Source organism: Littorina saxatilis, linkage group LG3, assembly GCF_037325665.1.
Source record: "Littorina saxatilis isolate snail1 linkage group LG3, US_GU_Lsax_2.0, whole genome shotgun sequence".
NCBI lineage: Eukaryota > Metazoa > Mollusca > Gastropoda > Littorinimorpha > Littorinidae > Littorina > Littorina saxatilis.
This window is the reverse complement of record NC_090247.1, coordinates 73792638-73812314: the sequence shown is the minus strand read 5'-3', so window position 1 is coordinate 73812314 and position 19677 is coordinate 73792638. Positions and strand designations below refer to the sequence as shown.

The following is a 19677-nucleotide window of genomic DNA, read 5'->3' as shown; positions in this document are numbered from 1 at the left end:
ATGTCTTTGATGACATCATATCCGGCTTTTTTTGCACAAAAGTTGAGTCAGCACTGTGACTTAGAACAGAGAGCGAGAGAGAGAGAGAAGAGAGAGAGGAGAGAGAGAGAGAGAGAGAGAGAGAGAGAGAGAGAGAGAAGAGAGAGAGAGAGAGAGAGAGAGAGAAGAGAGAGAGAGAGAGAGAGAGAAGAGAGAGAGAGAGAGAGAGAGAGAGAGAGAGAGGAGAGAGAGAAGAGAGAGAGAGAGAGAGAGAGAGAGAGAGGAGAGAGAGAAGAGAGAGAGAGAGAGAGAGAGAGAGAGAGAAGAGAGAGAGAGAGAGAGAGAGAGAGAGAGAGAGAGAGAGAGAGCGCCTAGCGAAAAAACGAGTGTGTACATATGCTAGCACACATTATGGCTTTCTCTTGGAAGAAAAAAATGCTGAGAAACTGGATACTCTGCACTGTGATTGTCTTATTGAACAGTGTTTGCACAACAAAGGCAGAGTACGTGTGCACTCAAAAGAAGTAGACACTTCACGTTTGCCTCCGCAGAAGCACCCACACAAACATACACTTCACCACGTATCTCCAAACACACACACGACCCACCCACCCACATTCCACATAACACCACAGAAACACCCACCGACATCCAGCAACGGGGATTTCTCGATGGCTTCCAGCAATTGCTTCTTAATGGCGTTCTGCAACTGACGCTCTCGCTCGGGGTCATACTGGCGATCTGTGATGGGGCCAGCGAGAATGTACAGGTTCTCGACAGCCACATCAATGTTGGCGGTGAACAGGTTTGTCCACGGAATGTCAAGCTTCAAGTGGCCTGCAAACAGAAGGCACCGTCACTGAGGTGCTAATCGTGTGCTGAACGGGAATCAAACCACAAGCTTATAACAAAAAAAACAATGCACCTCCATCACCCCCCCCCCCCCCAAAGTAAAAATTAATAAAACATTACTGACACACATTCAGAGAAAAACAAAGAAATCAAAAGCTAATAACAAAAAACAATGCATTTCCACCCTCAAGTATAAAGAACATTACAAACACACATTCACAGAAAGCAAAAAAGTCTGAGTGTCGGTCTCTCTGACATTAAAGCTCCCTTAACAGCACGCATGCACGCACACAAACACTTGCCTGCATGCACGCATGCACACACACAGACACACACACAGACACACATGAAATAAAAGAAACAAGAGAAAAAGAAAGATGCAGACAATTAGGTGCACACAACAGCTTGTTAAAACTGTATTTTATGTTTGATCAATAAAGAGTTCTGTCATAAGTATTCTCCGTTTGAACAATTATTTGTTTTAACATTCTGATTACATGTAGATTTTTGTTCCTGTGTAACAGTGTTCTTCCATACCATTTTATTGCAGATGTTTCTTTTACCAGCGGAAATGGAACACCTTTACGTCCTGATCAAGAATCATTTCATCCACAATACATTATTGATCATTCCTTTTATCCTTCTTTCATTTGATTCATATCCCTTTGTAATATCTGTTTCTAGGTCTTAGTTTTTTCTATTCTTATTGTTTAATATGTTGATGCTCATCTGAAAAGGTTAAAGGCACAGTACGCCTCCCGTAAACCATCACAGATACTGTCAGGCTTTTACACACAGTACAAACACCCTTTCATTTACACACTCACCGCTTTTGAACATCCTAGGTGCCCTACGTAAAGAGCGAGCAATTTTCAAAGAATTAATTTTGCGGATTGTCTGATAACAAAATTGGACGGTGCGTTTTGGCCCTAGACTTAACTTTTAAAATCTAAATAATAAATTGACAGCTTGTTACACAAACATTCTTAAATCATAAAAGAATTCTTTTTTCATCAAGACAAGATCAGTACAATTCGAAGTTTTGAAAGTTTGAAAAAAGAAAAGCCCGGAAGCAGGGTCACACAAGGTCGTTGTTCTCGTAGCAGACAATGGTAATGCCTATCGCCAGTTCCTCTGAACAGTCAAAAGCCATCGCAAGAGTTCGTGTGAATCACAGCCGTTTAGTGCGTTTAGATTCAGAGGTACATAATAACGTGCTATTGCAGATAAGCTTACAGCGAGTCGCATTGGAAATCACAAACTGACGACTACATTGTGAAACAAGAAGGGCAAAGCCCATACGACTCACATGCTTGATCTCGACCTTTAGGGTAACTAAACCTAGCAATGACATCATACACTAAGAACTGCTTTACACATTTCTCCTACCAAATTACATGTGACCTTGACCCAAGGTCAAGGTCATCCAAGGTCATGCAACACAAAGCTGTTAATTCAAGACATAGGAAGTACAATGGTGCTTATTGGCTCTTTCTACCATGAGATATGGTCACTTTTAGTGGTTCACTACCTTATTTTGGTCACATTTCATAAGCGTCAAAGTGACCTTGACCATATGTGACCAAATGTGTCTCATGATGAAAGCATAACATGTGCCCCACATAATTTTTAAGTTTGAAACAGTTATCTTCCATAGTTCAGGGTCAAGGTCACTTCAAAATATGTATACAATCCAACTTTGAAGAGCTCCTGTGACCTTGACCTTGAAGCAAGGTAAACCAAACTGGTATCAAAAGATGGGGCTTACTTTGCCCTATATATCATATGTAGGTGAGGTATTCAATCTCAAAAACTTCAGAGAAAATGTGAAAAATGTGAAAAATAGCTGTTTTTTAGACAACATTTATGGCCCCTGCGACCTTGACCTTGAAGCAAGGTCAAGATGCTATGTATGTTTTTTGGGGCCTTGTCATCATACACCATCTTGCCAAATTTGGTACTGATAGACTGAATAGTGTCCAAGAAATATCCAACGTTAAAGTTTTCCGGACGTCCGGACGGACGGACAGACGACTCGGGTGAGTACATAGACTCACTTTTGCTTCGCATGTGAGTCAAACAAGAAGGGCAAAGCCCATACGACTCACATGCTTTACACATTTTTCCTACCAAAATACATGTGACCTTGACCCAAGGTCAAGGTCATCCAAGGTCATGCAACACAAAGCTGGTAATTCAAGACATAGGAAGTACAATGGTGCTTATTGGCTCTTTCTACCATGAGATATGGTCACTTTTAGTGGTTCACTACCTTATTTTGGTCACATTTCATAAGGGTCAAAGTGACCTTGACCTTGATCATATGTGACCAAATGTGTCTCATGATGAAAGCATAACATGTGCCCCACATAATTTTTAAGTTTGAAACAGTTATCTTCTATAGTTCAGGGTCAAGGTCACTTCAAAATATGTATACAATCCAACTTTGAAGAGCTCCTGTGACCTTGACCTTGACGCAAGGTAAACCAAACTGGTATCAAAAGATGGGGCTTACTTTGCCCTATATATCATATATAGGTGAGGTATTGAATCTCAAAAACTTCAGAGAAAATGTGAAAAATAGCTGTTTTTTAGGCAACATTTATGGCCCCTGCGACCTTGACCTTGAAGCAAGGTCAAGATGCTATGTATGTTTTTTGGGGCCTTGTCATCATACACCATCTTGCCAAATTTGGTACTGATAGACTGAATAGTGTCCAAGAAATATCCAACGTTAAAGTTTTCCTGATGTCCGGACGGACGGACGTCCGGACGGACGGACGGACGGACGACTCGGGTGAGTACATAGACTCACTTTTGCTTCGCATGTGAGTCAAAAAGGAAACTGGATCACACGGGTTCACAATGGCTCAGGGGTAAGATAAACCACACAAAAATAAATTCTTTGAAAATTGCTCGCTCTTTACGGAGGGCACCTAAGATGTTCTCAAGCGGTGAGTGTTTAAATGAAAGGGTGTTTGTACTGTGTGTAAAAGCCATGACAGTATATGTGATGGTTTACGGGAGGCTTACTGTGCCTTTAAGTGAACCTTTCATGGCATTAGCTAAAGTGAAATATGACAATTCTCTAATGCAACAGGCTCGAGTGCCTAAAAATATCACAAAAATATTCAAATTAGTCAGGTGTAACTTAATACCTCTTTCTCTTAAAATTTCCTTTTCAAAGGAATCTTTTCCCCTAACTTAACAGTGAAAAATGACACAAAACATTGACACAGAACATTAGTCTAGCTGCCACATATTAACATTGACACAGAACATTAGTCTAGCTGCTACTAAATATAAAAATCAAAAGCAATATTGACACTTTTTCCTGATTAAGAAGTTTTCCTTTGAAACAATTAACACCTTCAGATACGACAGACAGAGAGTTTGATGTTTGGCAAAAATTAAGATACCCCAAAAGAATGTGTAGAAAAATCTTTGCTGAAAATTGCAAAATAAATCAAATATTTATTCTTGATGTGTTCCAATCAAATTACAAAGAACAGCTTTGTATTTCAAATATCAACTCAACTTTATTCTTTCTTTATTAAAATCACACAAACATAATTAGTTGCAGAGTCTCTATTTTTCTTTGCCCCCAACCCCCCTCCTCATCACTCTCTCCCCCTCCTCATCACTCTCTCCCCCTCCTCATCACTCTCTCCCCCTCCTCATCACTCTCTCTTCCTCCTCATCACTCTCTCCCCCTCCTCATCACTCTCTCCCCCTCTTCATCACTCTCTCCCCCTCCTCATCACTCTCTCCTCCTCATCACTCTCTCCCCCTCCTCATCACTCTCTCCCCCTCCTCATCACTCTCTCCTCCTCATCACTCTCTCCCCCTCCTCATCACTCTCTCCCCTCCTCATCACTCTCTCCCCCTCCTCATCACTCTCTCCCCCTCCTCATCACTCTCTCCCCCTCCTCATCACTCTCTCCCCCTCCTCATCACTCTCTCCCCCTCCTCATCACTCTCTCCCCCTCCTCATCACTCTCTCCCCCTCCTCATCACTCTCTCCCCCTCCTCATCACTCTCTCCCCCTCCTCATCACTCTCTCCCCCTCCTCATCACTCTCTCCCCCTCCTCATCACTCTCGCCCCCTCCTCATCACTCCCTCCCCCTCCTCATCACTCCCTCCCCCTCCTCATCACTCTCTCCCCCTCCTCATCACTCTCGCCCCCTCCTCATCACTCCCTCCCCCTCCTCATCACTCTCTCCCCCTCCTCATCACTCTCGCCCCCTCCTCATCACTCTCTCCCCCTCCTCATCACTCTCTCCCCCTCCTCCCCGTGAGCACTTTACCAGGTGGAAAATTTGTTGTTGCAATATTTCAGCAAGTGTGAGTTTCCTCTCCAACATCAAATGGCACACAGAATGAATACAAGGAAGAATAATAAAAACCACAAAAAACACAGAAAACAATGAAGGAAGAATGAAAAAAAAACTATGTACAGGGAAGCACTGTTATTCTAGATCTTAATTTGCACTATAAAGTGGATTAAACCATCATGAAAACTCGGGTGCATCAATATATACATATGCCCTCAGGGGAACTCAGGTGGGAATGGCGAAAGAGGAGCGAAGTGAAAATTAAAAAATCTCTGTGATGAAAATTAAAACACTAAATGTGTGTATGTATGTATGTGTGTGTGTGTGCATGCGTGTGCATGTGTGTGTGTGTGTGCATGCGTGTGTGCATGTATGTATGTGTGTGTAATGTGCGTGTGTGCGTGTATGTATGTGTGTGTAATGTGCGTGTGTGCATGTGTGCGTGTATGTAAGTGTGTGTACTGTAATGTGCGTGTGTGCGTGTGTGCATGTATGTATGTGTGTGTAATGTGCGTGTGTGCATGTATGTATGTGTGTGTAATGTGCGTGTGTGCGTGTAATGTGCGTGTGTGTATGTATGTGTGTGCATGCATGTGTGCGTGTATGTATGTGTGTGTAATGTGCGTGTATGTATGTGTGTGTAATGTGCGTGTGTGCGTGTATGTATGTGTGTGTAATTTTTTTTTTTCATTTTCATTACTTTATTGTCCCATCGCTGGGAAATTCGGGTCGCTTCCTCCCAGTGGAAAGCTAGCAGCAACGCAGTCGCGCTACCCAGGTGTCTGCGTGTTTAGGTGTATTCAGCCACCTGCACTTATGGCAGAATGACCAAGGTCTTTTACGTGCCATTGTGATGACACGGGGGTGGGACATGGCTTCCGTCTCTGGGTCTGCACATAAAGTTGACCCGTGTCCGTCCCGGCCCGAATTCGAACCTGCGACCTTCCGATCACAAGTCCAGTGCACTACCAACTGAGCTACCGGGCCCCCAAGAAAGTGTCTGTATAAACTTTATCTCGCCCAGAGAATACATTCTGTTTGAATAACCTTTTTTTTTTTTTTTGCGTGTGTGTGTGTGTGCATGCGTGTGTGCATGCGTGTGTGCGTGTATGTATGTGTGTGTAATGTGCATGTGCGTGTGTGTATGTGTGTGTAATGTGCATGTGTGCAAGCAGGACACTTAACATTGATGAATAATTAAAGGTGCACTTACCAACATAGCCAGCTTTCACTTCGATAGGAAGATTGAGCTCTGCCTGAAGACAAGAGAAACAATAACACATATTAAATACACATACACTGTACTACAATGTGAGTCTATGTAATTGAAAGAACTGATAATGATATACCGTACTTTCGGGACTATAAGGCGCTTCGTTATATAGGGCGCAACCCCCACTTATGAGGTAAAATTGAGAAAAACATCCCATTAGGCGCTTCCGGTCTATAAGCCGCATATCCGGTACATAATAACTGTTCATGTATCGATTGGAGATTGGATTTCCCTTCTTTGAGTCATGTGACGTCAGAGGCCGACAAAACTTTATAATTTGGCGTTTCAGGTTGACCGAAACTTCAAAGGAACTCCAACAAAAACAAGAAGGGCAAAGCCCATACGACTCACATGCTTGACCTAAACCTAGCAATGACATCATACACTAAGAACTGCTTTACACATTTTTCCTACCAAAATACATGTGACATTGACCCAAGGTCAAGGTCATCCAAGGTCATGCAACACAAAGCTGTTAATTCAAGACATAGGAAGTACAATGGTGCTTATTGGCTCTTTCTACCATGAGATATGGTCACTTTTAGTGGTTCACTACCTTATTTTGGTCACATTTCATAAGGGTCAAAGTGACCTTGACCTTGATCATATGTGACCAAATGTGTCTCATGATGAAAGCATAACATGTGCCCCACATAATTTTTAAGTTTGAAACAGTTATCTTCCATAGTTCAGGGTCAAGGTCACTTCAAAATATGTATACAATCCAACTTTGAAGAGCTCCTGTGACCTTGACCTTGAAGCAAGGTAAACCAAACTGGTATCAAAAGATGGGGCTTACTTTGCCCTATATATCATATATAGGTGAGGTATTCAATCTCAAAAACTTCAGAGAAAATGTGAAAAATGTGAAAAATAGCTGTTTTTTAGGCAACATTTATGGCCCCTGCGACCTTGACCTTGAAGCAAGGTCAAGATGCTATGTATGTTTTTTGGGGCCTTGTCATCATACACCATCTTGCCAAATTTGGTACTGATAGACTGAATAGTGTCCAAGAAATATCCAACGTTAAAGTTTTCCGGACGGACGGACGTCCGGACGTCCGGACGTCCGGACGTCCGGACGGACGGACGGACGACTCGGGTGAGTACATAGACTCACTTTTGCTTCGCATGTGAGTCAAAAACGTCATGTGTTTGATTGCATGTGTGTGTGCTGTTCAATGTCAAAACAACAACAAAGTGAGTACATGACGTGTGTTTTGTAGTTCCTTTGAAGTTTCGGTCAACCTGAAACGCCCAAATATGAAGCTTATGTGTTTGATTGCATACCTGTGAACAGCTCAGATCATGGGTAATTTTAACACCTTCACATTTAAATGCTTATTTTATAGCCATCCATTGAATTGAGAAGAAAACAAAGCATACTAAACTGCTAAGCATGAATCAAACAATAAGAAAATAAAAAGAACCAACAGCATCGTTTTGTATGTGTGGGTAGTAAACACGTTTTATTTACAAAACACGGCGGAAAATGGCGACAAATTTGTTGCACAGCGACAGGTCACTTTCTTCAACCAAGGCCAGTACTTTCATACATGACAAAGGAAAGCAAATATGGCCTGAATAATAAAGTTATAGTGTTCCTTTGCGTGTCTGAGTGATAAACTGTTTTAACCAACTATCTTCTGAAACGTAATTGCACTCAGCAGATTTGTCTTCCGCTCATAACTTTCGTGTCACACGGTCTTTGCGACAAACAGATAGATCGCATTCTCGCAGAAAATCATTGACAACACAGACCAGTCATTTTTAGCATTGCATTTGGGAAGGGCTACTATTATAGTGTGTTTTAAGAAAGAAAAACATTACAGTATCGGCAGAACACGACCAAATGAGTTTTCGTGTCACAGCGTTATGGGCGTGAGATTGTGTTCTCACACTGTAGCAAAATCATTGACAACACAGACAAGTCAGTTTTAGCATAGACATTGGGAAAGGCTACTATTATAGTGTGTTAAAACATTATAGTATCAGCAGAACACGGGCAAATCATGACAAATGAGTTTGCGTTTTGGGCGTTATGGGCGTTTTTTCACACTGCAGATCATATCTCAAAAACTACGGAGTGGATCTTTATGAAATTTGATATGGATATTTTTGACTGGATTTTCTCATAGAAGGTTTTTCCGTTTATTGATAGGACAGTTTGATGACGTCATATTTTACCGTTTGCCAAAAGGTCGAGGCAGCACTTTCACAGTTACAGTTTTTCATCAATTTGATCGAATTTCTTATCACACAATCTCAGATCTAGGCCGGATTATGGGATTGCATTTCAGTTTGGTCACTTAAAGTTTTGTTATTGAAATGTTTGTTCAAAATATGTCATTTTTTCAAATTTTTAAAAACTAATATTTGAAACAAAAAATTTATATTGGTGTATTCCCTATTGCGTCCTGTATCTAAAACTATATAGTTTTGTTGTTTTGTATTGATAATTATGCTTAAAAATGAAGAAAACCGATAAATAACCACTATCTTTATTTATGAAAAAAGACACTTAACCCCTTCCCTGCCCTGCCACGAACGGCGTTCGAGGTGTTTTTTGGCATCCTGTCTGCCCCGCCACGAACGTCGTTCGAGGTGTACGCATCAGAGTCCTGTATCCACCCAAGAAGGGGGGTAACTGCAAAAACTGTTGGCAGAGCAGTTAGACATCTTGAACCAACGGTTCCTTCCCTTTGACCGTTATGAATAGCAAATATTGATGTTTGGGAGAATTTTGAAACTTCGGGAGTTATCTGTGTTAAGTCGTCAACAAAGATGTCGGATGGTGGACGGCGTGGGGGTACCACGAGGTCTGTTTTCAAGCGCTATTCAGCACTTGAAGTGCTTCAAGAGTGCCTAAATGACCAAGACAGTGATGATGAAGACCTTAGAGATGGAAGTGACAGCGAATCAGACGAGGAAGAAACTGATTTCAACCAGCACCACCCTCTTTTGTCCGAGGTAGGCATTGATGATGACAATGATATCAGCTACGAACCAAGTGTATCTGCCACTGACAGTGATCAGTCGGAGACTGATGGCAGTGATGCCGAAGCAGAACCAATGCCTGGCCCATCAACTTCATGTCCTGTGGTCAGAGGTCGCGGCAGGGGTCGAGGAAGCAGTGTGGGAAGAGGACAACGAGGGAGAGGTAATGCGAGGGGGCGTGGCCGCGGCCGTGCCCGACAAATTCCAAGACAACGTCAGGAAGATAAGATAAGAAATTGGACAGATGCTGATGCAACTGCGCCAAACCAAGACATCCAATTTCAAGGCAATCCAGGCATGCAGTGCAATGTTGACAATTTTGAACCAGTAGACTGGATGCAGCTGTTTTTTGATGACGACCTCATCAACCACCTTGTCTTCCAAACAAACCTTTATGCTGACCAGTACCTTGAGAGCAGCCTTGTGCTTTCCTCAGTGTTTTGTGGATTATCACACAAAATTCATATACTGGAAGTAGTGTGTGGACTTTGCCTGCTCTGTGGATTGTGACTTTGTTGCTTCTGAGTCTCAGCTGTGGAGTATGACGTGCGATTCCGGACTTACCTTACCATGAACAGCTAACCCTTATAACTTTGGATGCTTATAGCAGTGAAGTTGATTACCAAGAAGTTTTGTGAGTACCTGATGTTTTTCCCTTTGTTACACCAGTTTTTTGTTGTGTTTTGTCATGCATTTTTGTGATCAAGTGTGTTGTTATGTTCCGAAAATGCTTGATCACGGGGAAAAAAAAAAGAATAAATAATTACTTAAAAATTTCTGTCCTGCCAAATGAAACTAATTTCACTTGTAATTGGGGCCAGGGATGTTAGAAAAAAACATGCCAAATATCTAAGAGATATCTCTTCAAATGCCTGAATTATTCACGTTTTAGTGAACACACCCTCAAAAGTCAAATTTTGCTCCGGCACACAGGAATACAAATGCGCTTTTTCACGCTGGCAGGGAAGGGGTTAAAAACAACTTCTATCTATTCCTTACCATTTTCTGATTCCAAATATATATAGTTTCATGGTGTTTGACGTTGAAAACAGGCTAAAACTTAACAAACTCGGATCGTTGAATGGAAATTATACTTCCAAGCTCCGTGCAGCTGACAACATGATAAAAACACGTCATTTCAAGTGTGGAACACGCTCATGACGTCATACTGAAAGGTGATGAATTATGGCTTCACCTTGCGATGTTTCATTTCAAACATGGTAACATTTTTAAAGGGGTTTCTTTCTCAGATTTCTGTTTGCCCTCTGTCTGTCTCTCTATGTCTCCGTCTGTCTGACTGATTCAATTAAATGTGTAATTACTTAGTTTTGCAAAAGTCAAACTAAGTAGGATATACCTAATTGATTCAGGTCTCTAAATTCTTATTGTAAAATTGTGAGTTTTATTCTAAACAAATTTAATTGGTGTTTTAAACTCAATATTAGGGAGATTTAATAAACGAAACGTCGGGACGTTTCGTTTTGAAGTTGTGGTAAACGTCATCATTTCGGGTGTCTCTCGCTGGAAAGGTGAAGGTCAACTGAAACGGAACGTGGAACGTCAAAACGCAGTCACGTTTTCCACCCCCAAAAAACGAACAATATTTCGTCAACTTTTGTGAGTATTTTTGCACACTAACAGTTTTATTTGTTGGCCATTTTATGCATTGCTAGATTCATCAACCCTTTCACAGTCTTTCAGCGCTGAGAATGTGTTCATTGGAGGTAGACAACTGTTGTGAACTGAAATATTTTGAAGGGTGCTGATCCTGGTACATTTATCCAACTTCATGGTGAGAAAGCAAATGGCGAAGCAGAAGTAGGTCATCGCATCGAATTTTTATTCTGGCTTCGTATGTGATTTTGTATAAACAAAGTCTGTGCGATTTATTTGGACTGAAAATAATCAAAGTATGCCCGATTCTGGACCACCTCCTGGGGTGTTTTTTTCCATTCTGATCGAGGACAGACGTGATAATTTCACTTGAAGATTTATCGCCCTTCCTTCATTCCGAAACGAAACGTGAATACATCTAAATCTTGTCTGCCGCCTATGCCGTCTCGTTTCACGTTCCGTTTCGCGGGGTGACTCATTCACCAAACGAAACGAGCTGCAAAACGAAACGTGCTGTCTCTTGAATCTCCCTAATGGGGCATGCTGTGATGAGTAGAAGAATGTGTGCTTACGAGCAGAAAAAGCCCATCAAAGTCAAGAATCGTGTTTTTCTTTTTCTATTTTCACCTTGTAGCTTCATACAGACACTAAGCAACAGTGTAGTTCCACTTCCAGTGCAATATCTTGTACTTTAATTTTGACCATCTGTGTAACACTTTATTGACCCATGATCTGAGCTGTTTGGATTGCATGCATGTGTGTGTGTGCTCGTTCAATCGTCAAAACAACAACAAAGTCATAAGTACCTGAAAGGAATTCGATCGATACATAAATGTTATTTGCGTGTTTGACCAAAATATGACATTTTACACAGATCTCGACAGTCATTGTTCACCTCGACCGCTAGCGCGGTCTCGGAGAACAATGACTGTCTCGATCTGTGTAAAATGTCATATTTTGGTCAAACACGCAAATAACGTATAATATTTATATGTACATACACCAAATTCCTCCTGTCTCAAGTCAACAAGAAACGTACAGTGACATCCAAACTGGACTCCTTCTGATCCCCCCCCCCTCCACCCCATATCACTGCATAATATTTTGCTCCTGGTCCTTTCATGTCTAAAACATGAGTAGCAGTTTGACCAGAAGAGTCTGACAATGTCTGGGACAATTCCATGCTGCTGTTATTAACTTAACACACACACTGTGTGTCATACACACACACACACAAACAAACACACACACACACACAAACGCATGCACACACACACACAGAACAATAATACCACATAAATTCACACACACACACACACACCACAGAACGGTTAGTGCCAATCAGTACCAGCAGCTCTCTAAATGGACCCAGCAATTAAAGGTACAAAGCGAAACAAAAAGACCAAGTGCCAATCATTAGGGAACGGACACGGCACCCACATCAAACAGAAGCCGGTGGCCGCCTGTTTGTTTCTACCCAGACAGTGCAAACGTAGCCAGAGCCAGGACTAATCCCTGGGGCAAACACCCACACAAAACACTACGGCATCATTAGATTCATGGCTGACCGCCATAAAACAAAGGAAGCCATATGAAGCCGTACACGTAAAGGTCGTGAAAATTATAGGTAGAATCCCTTATTCTGAAATGAGATTTTGTGTGTGTGTGTGCAAGTTTCTCTTGAGACCAGCGATACACTGTCCTAGAAGACACGTTTGAACTAATTTAATCATTAAAAAAGAAAAAGCTACAGAATATAAGTCGGTGTGTATCCAGAGTAAACAACCACATGAAACACTAGTAGCCGGCTATGTGATGCACACACAGAAGAAACAAACTAAAAGATCCATTTCAGTCATTATTTAAGTCATCACTGGCACGCACAATTTTTTAACAGATTCGATTAAACAAAAAAAGCTGTATCATTGCAGCAATTACACTTTCAGTTTTTGCATTTTTGGTAATTCAAACCATTTTTGTATTCTAATACTTATTTTCTGCGGTCTGTAACTTTAAGGTTGTGAATTACATGTAAGAGATTTTTGTCTGAATCGTACCGCTTACGTGCCATGCAAAAAGATCATGCTCACATTAAAGATCCTGAGATTCCAGCGAAAGTCTACGGACTTGAAAACATGTGTACAAACACCTAGCATGCACACCCTCAAAGATGGCGTCATACTGCACATTGTGGCAGCCTGGTCAAAAATGGTGTCACACAATTAACTCTCATCATATTAGGTGACCATGAGAGTAAAATGCTCTGAGGGCCGCAGAAAAAGAAATACAAGATTTTGGTCCAAAAATCTCATTGTTTTTGTGACAGTCGTATCGTTCCTTACACATTTTTAGACATTTAACACCATTCATTAATAATGATTAAATGTTTCCTGCTGTCTGCAGCAACTTATAAATACATCCATCAAATCATTTTGGGGATTCTTGTCTTTATAACTTTAAATGCAAGAAGTAACATCTGCAGTTATACAGCTTACGTCATATAATAATAATAATAATAATAAATAACTTTTCTATAGCGCGAGTCCCATCAATTGGCTCCAGGCGCTTATTGCACACGAACTGACTAAATTATTAGAAACTCAACAAATGCAGTTCCTGGATCGATCTTGCAAAATTCAGCAGCAGCTACGATACAGTGAAAGCGAAGTACAGTGCAACCCCACTTTAAGATCCCCATTATTACTATTATTATTATGAAGTCTTATATCGCGCACGTATCTCCAGACTCGGACTCAAGGCGCAGGGATCTATCTATGCCGTGTGAGATGGAATTTTTTACACAATACATCACGCATTCACATCGACCAGCGGATCGCAGCCATTTCGGCGCATATCCTACTTTTCACGGCCTATTATTCCAAGTCACACGGGTATTTTGGTGGACATTTTTTTATCTATGCCTATACAATTTTGCCAGGAAAGACTTTTTTGTCAATCGTGGGATCTTTAACGTGCACACCCCAATGTAGTGTACACGAAGGGACCTCGGTTTTTCGTCTCATCCGAAAGACCATTGTATTAAGACGCACTCCTTCGCTTTTCAGACCCGCTTTTCTCGGATGTTTTGTTCATATAGAATCTCTTTAAATTTACCCACGTTTTAAGATTCCCTCCTTTTTAAGACACGCTTTTCTCGGATGTTTTGTTCATATAGAATCTCTTTAAATTTACCCACGTTTTCAGATTCCCTCCTTTTTAAGACACGCTTTTCTCGGATGTTTTGTTCATATAGAATCTCTTTAAATTTACCCACGTTTTAAGATTCCCTCCTTTTTAAGACACGCTTTTCTCGGATGTTTTGTTCATAATATTATAGAATCTCTTTAAATTTACCCACGTTTTAAGATTCCCTCCTTTTTAAGACCCGCTTTTCTCGGATGTTTTGTTCATATAGAATCTCTTTAAATTTACCCACGTTTTAAGATTCCCTCCTTTTTAAGACCCGCTTTTCTCGGATGTTTTGTTCATATAGAATCTCTTTAAATTTACTCACGTTTTAAGATTCCCTCCTTTTTAAGACCTGTTTTTTTCTTTTTTTTAATTTTTTTTGTTTTGTTTAACCTCAGTTGCATGCAGGTTTGCTGCATACTACAATTATTGTGTGTGTGTGTGGCTTGGAGCAAACCTTCTTCATAGGTCTTTTCTTTTCTCAGTCAAATGTGTACATTTTTAAATCAACAAACTTTATCAGTAAACTAATATGTTTAAATAAATAAATAAATAAAAATAATCATAACATAAATTTGTTAAGACATAATTTTTTCTGATTTGTTGAGGTCTTAATTAAAAGAGGGTTCCACTGTACCTGAAAGATGTAGATGACCTGAGCATAACATTGCAACTGTGGTCACAGATGCTATGGCAATACCAAGGGAATGAGTCATTAATAATTCCAATGTTTTATTGCTGAACAATACAGCCATCTTGTAGCAGTCTTGTTTTTATATTTAGTCAAGTTTTGACTAAATATTTTAACATCGAGGGGGAATCGAAACGAGGGTCGTGGTGTATGTGCGTGCGTGCGTGCGTGTGTGTGTGTGTGTGTAGAGCGATTCAGACTAAACTACTGGACCGATCTTTATGAAATTTGACATGAGAGTTCCTGGGTATGAAATCCCCGAACATTTTTTTCATTTTTTTGATAAATGTCTTTGATGACGTCATATCCGGCTTTTCGTGAAAGTTGAGGCGGCACTGTCACGCCCTCATTTTTCAACCAAATTGGTTTAAATTTTGGTCAAGTATTCTTCGACGAAGCCCGGGGTTCGGTATTGCATTTCAACTTGGTGGCTTAAAAATTAATTAATGACTTTGGTCATTAAAAATCGGAAAATTGTAAAAAAAAATAAAAATTTATAAAACGATCCAAATTTACGTTTATCTTATTCTCCATCATTTGCTGATTCCAAAAACATATAAATATGTTATATTCGGATTAAAAACAAGCTCTGAAAATTAAATATATAAAAATTATTATCAAAATTAAATTGTCCAAATCAATTTAAAAACACTTTCATCTTATTCCTTGTCGGTTTCTGATTCCAAAAACATATAGATATGATATGTTTGGATTAAAAACACGTTCAGAAAGTTAAAACAAAGAGAGGTACAGAAAAGCGTGCTATCCTTCTTAGCGCAACTACTACCCCGCTCTTCTTGTCAATTTCACTGCCTTTGCCATGAGCGGTGGCCTGACGATGCTACGAGTAAAATGGCATTGCGTTCAGTTTCATTCTGTGAGTTCGACAGCTACTAGACTAAATATTGTATTTTCGCCTTACGCGACTTGTTTTGTGTTGCAGAGAGCAGCTGCATCATAAACAACAGGAGGAACTGTGCTTGCAACTACAACAGACAGAACATTTACACACTCTTTTTTGGAGCAAATACAGTGGAACACCCCTTTTAAGACCCCCACATTTAAAGGTCCTTGTCTACATTTTTATACCGAAATCGATATTTGACCATTAAAATGCAGAGTCTATTATCTACAAATATCAACAATACACCCCCTTTCGATCAGGAAAGACGAAGCCAGTGTAGCCGTTTGAAAATTCATTGTAGTATTCCAGCGTAGTACTCATAGTATGGTATCCTTATTTGGAAAATGCCAAGCGCAAAACTCCTCTCAAATCCCGTGCATTTCGTGCGTTTAAAAAAAAGCGTGGACAGCGCTCCAGTGTCAAACTGTTGCTGCACTTGTTTGGGCGTGGCTATAAGCATAGTGACATGAATTTGATTGGTCAGTATTTTTAGGCAAAGCACATGTTCTCAGCAAACAGAAAACAAAATATTGGAAGCGTGAGTCACGCTACCCAAAAATAAAATCTTTTTTTACATATATTTTTTTTTTTATAACTTTTTTCCCCATGGTTCATTCATCATCTGACATAACTTTTTAGCGAAATCTAACCATAAGATTATTGAAAAAAAGCAAAAATGTAGACGACCACCTAGCAGCTGCAGTATAAACAACAGGAGGAACTCACCGTGCATACAACTAGAACAGATAGAACAATGACATAATCTTAATTAATTGGAGCAAATGTGCCAGCACCTGTGGATGACTGTGGCTTAATGTTACAGCTTTTTTCACACTATACAGCCAACAAAGTACATAACCAGATTTAAATCAATCCCACACTGAAAGGCTGATTTAACATGGAAACGGATAGGGGAAAGCTGTTGCAAGGCCACTCAGACTGCTGCAGGGGACGCCTTCAAGCACACTCTGCTAATGTCTTTGTAGGCCTGTAAAAGCTCAACAGCAGTAACAGCTAGCTGCATCAGAACAGCCCTATCATGATTCCCCTGATAACAGTAGTGCATGTGACGCAAACTTCTACCCCCCCCCCCCCCCCCTTCAAAGACAACAATGGCAAGCAAAAAGATGACGAATGGTCTCAGGAGACTGCCATAATGCATGGCTCGCTTCCTCCTGGCTGTGTTTTTGTTGCATAAGGTTTCACATCTGCCCACCCTTATTTGCATTATTTAGTATTTTTTCTGAATATCATCAGGATTGCTCTTCCTGCCCTGTCTCTCTACCCCCCTCCCTCTTCTCCATTATAGTCATCTAAGTTTTTATCCCAAGAACATCGAAATGTGCAGACAAAAAGATCATACGCTAGGTCCTCTGTTGCAAGTTCAACTCTTCCCAAAATTCAGAATCCATCATCTGCTGTGATTAAATTCTCTTTTTTGAGACGACAGGGATTCAGTGCAAAACATGAAAATCACATTGGGTAGCTTCCTGGCATACACAGAGAAAGATTGACAAATAACCCCAGTGATCTCCACAGCTTAATTTGTCATTAAGGATTCAATTGTTGAAAGCCATCACTCATATATTATTATAAAATAAAATTAATGTAAACCATCAATATGGCTGAGGAGATATGTTGCTGACACTTGAAAATGCATTTATTCGCAACAACACGTCTAAGTCTGACATATACAGTGTATGGAAACGTTTTAAACTTTCAAATACACAATCCATTATTCTCGGCATTTCAAACGCACTTTTGTCTTTTGATCCCTTGCAGTTGACAGCGTGTTGACAGCGTTATATTCAATAAACTTTAAAGCTAAAAAGAGTCAATTACGCCAGCAAGACGCTCAGACCCTATTCCAGTCCGTGTCAAAAGGAAGACAAGAAATCCAATAATGGAGCCATTATTTCCCCAAAGAGCCCTCCAAAATGGAATTTTGAGACACTGCCCTGCCAACGTGCACAAACGTCACTAATTGCTGCTGCAGCATTTTTTTCCGTTCTCCTTCTGCCTGCAACAACGTTTACCTTGACAAATGGGTGTCCATGCCCTGTGGGCTGACATAATTGAATCATCGCATTCTGCAGTCTCTTGTGGATGAACGTCATGTGCATGCACTTTCCAAGCCCTGTTTTTTTCAGCAGCCCATTATGTGATCAGCATGCTTCCTCACTGATCAAAGTCTCCAGAACTAATTAGAGGAGCTACTTCACAGCATGTTCAATTTTCTATGGAGCAATTCCGTTACAGAACCTATGGCCACTTAATGTCATTAATAAAAGGGTAGCATCATAACGGTTGTTAAAGTATGTCCGCTGGGCTCTGCAAATGCAACGGTTGGAAATATATAAATGTTCCAAACGCTAATATATAAGAAAGCGACTGTCTTGCTTTGTGACTTTGACTCAGAAAGTATGTAAATGTCAAGATGGTAATTAATGAAAAGCCTGGATCCATCCATCAGATTTTGCTAATTAAGCAGTCCTACAGGAAGGGTAGATCCGTGTAAATTTAGTGAACTGATAACCCCTCCGTTTTTGTTGTCCACCTACCCAATCCTACCTTCCCTTGCCCAGTGTATTCCTTCCTTATGAGACTTGCTTGCGGCTTCGTGGCAGGCAGAAGGAAAAATCAGCCAGATAAGTTTTCGTTATTGTTTGTCTGTGCACTTGAAAGACCGTTGGGTCGATATATTTGTGAATGTATTGTTTTGTCAACAAACGTTCCAACAACCTACCTTTCTTGTTTTTATATTTAGTCAAGTTTTGACTAAATATTTTAACATCGAGGGGGAATCGAAACGAGGGTCGTGGTGTATGTGCGTGCGTGTGTGTGTGTGTGTGTGTGTGTGTGTAGAGCGATTCAGACTAAACTACTGGACCGATCTTTATGAAATTTGACATGAGAGTTCCTGGGTATGAAATCACCGAACGTTTTTTTCATTTTTTTGATAAATGTCTTTGATGACGTCATATCCGGCTTTTCGTGAAAGTTGAGGCGGCACTGTCACGCCCTCATTTTTCAACCAAATTGGTTGAAATTTTGGTCAAGTACTCTTCGACGAAGCCCGGACTTCGGTATTGCATTTCAGCTTGGTGGCTTAAAAATTAATTAATGACTTTGGTCATTAAAAATCTGAAAATTGTAAAAAAAAATAAAAATTTATAAAACGATCCAAATTTACGTTTATCTTATTCTCCATCATTTGCTGATTCCAAAAACATATAAATATGTTATATTCGGATTAAAAACAAGCTCTGAAAATTAAATATATAAAAATTATTATCAAATTTTTTTTCTTCGAAATCAATTTAAAAACACTTTCATCTTATTCCTTGTCGGTTCCTGATTCCAAAAATATATAGACATGATATGTTTGTATTAAAAACACGCTCAGAAAGTTAAAACGAAGAGAGGTACAGAAAAGCGTGCTATCCTTCTCAGCGCAACGAATACCCCGCTCTTCTTGTCAATTCCACGTGCACTGCCTTTGCCACGGGCGGTGGAGTGACGATGCTACGAGTATACGGTCTTGCTGCGTTGCGTTGCGTTCAGTTTCATTCTGTGAGTTCGACAGCTACTTGACTAAATATTGTATTTTCGCCTTACGCGACTTGTTTGATTCTCTTCCTTGTGAAGTTATGCACGGTGTGCATGCGTGTGTGCATATTTGTCTGCATAAGTGTGTGTTTGGTGCACATCTGGGAGTGAAGAGTTGGGCTTACTGTGCATACTGAGAGTCACCGTAACAGCTGTTGCAACAATTCATCATGAGGTCAGTTTCAAACCAGTAATTGAGCAAGGAAGTGGTTTTCCGATGAATTTGCACAGTTG

General features: G+C 40.4%; 1 protein-coding gene across 1 annotated transcript in view; it reads right to left on the bottom strand.

The window, feature by feature from the left end:
* Nucleotides 1-19677, bottom strand: part of LOC138963232 (intermembrane lipid transfer protein VPS13A-like) — a 152807-nt gene that overhangs the window by 125325 nt on the left and 7805 nt on the right. Inside the window, exons 4-5 of the mRNA XM_070335289.1 lie at nt 6380-6422; nt 625-816 (exon numbers count right to left, since the gene is read on the bottom strand). Coding sequence (XP_070191390.1) covers nt 625-816; nt 6380-6422 — 235 coding nt within the window. The remainder of the gene's footprint in view (nt 1-624; nt 817-6379; nt 6423-19677) is intronic.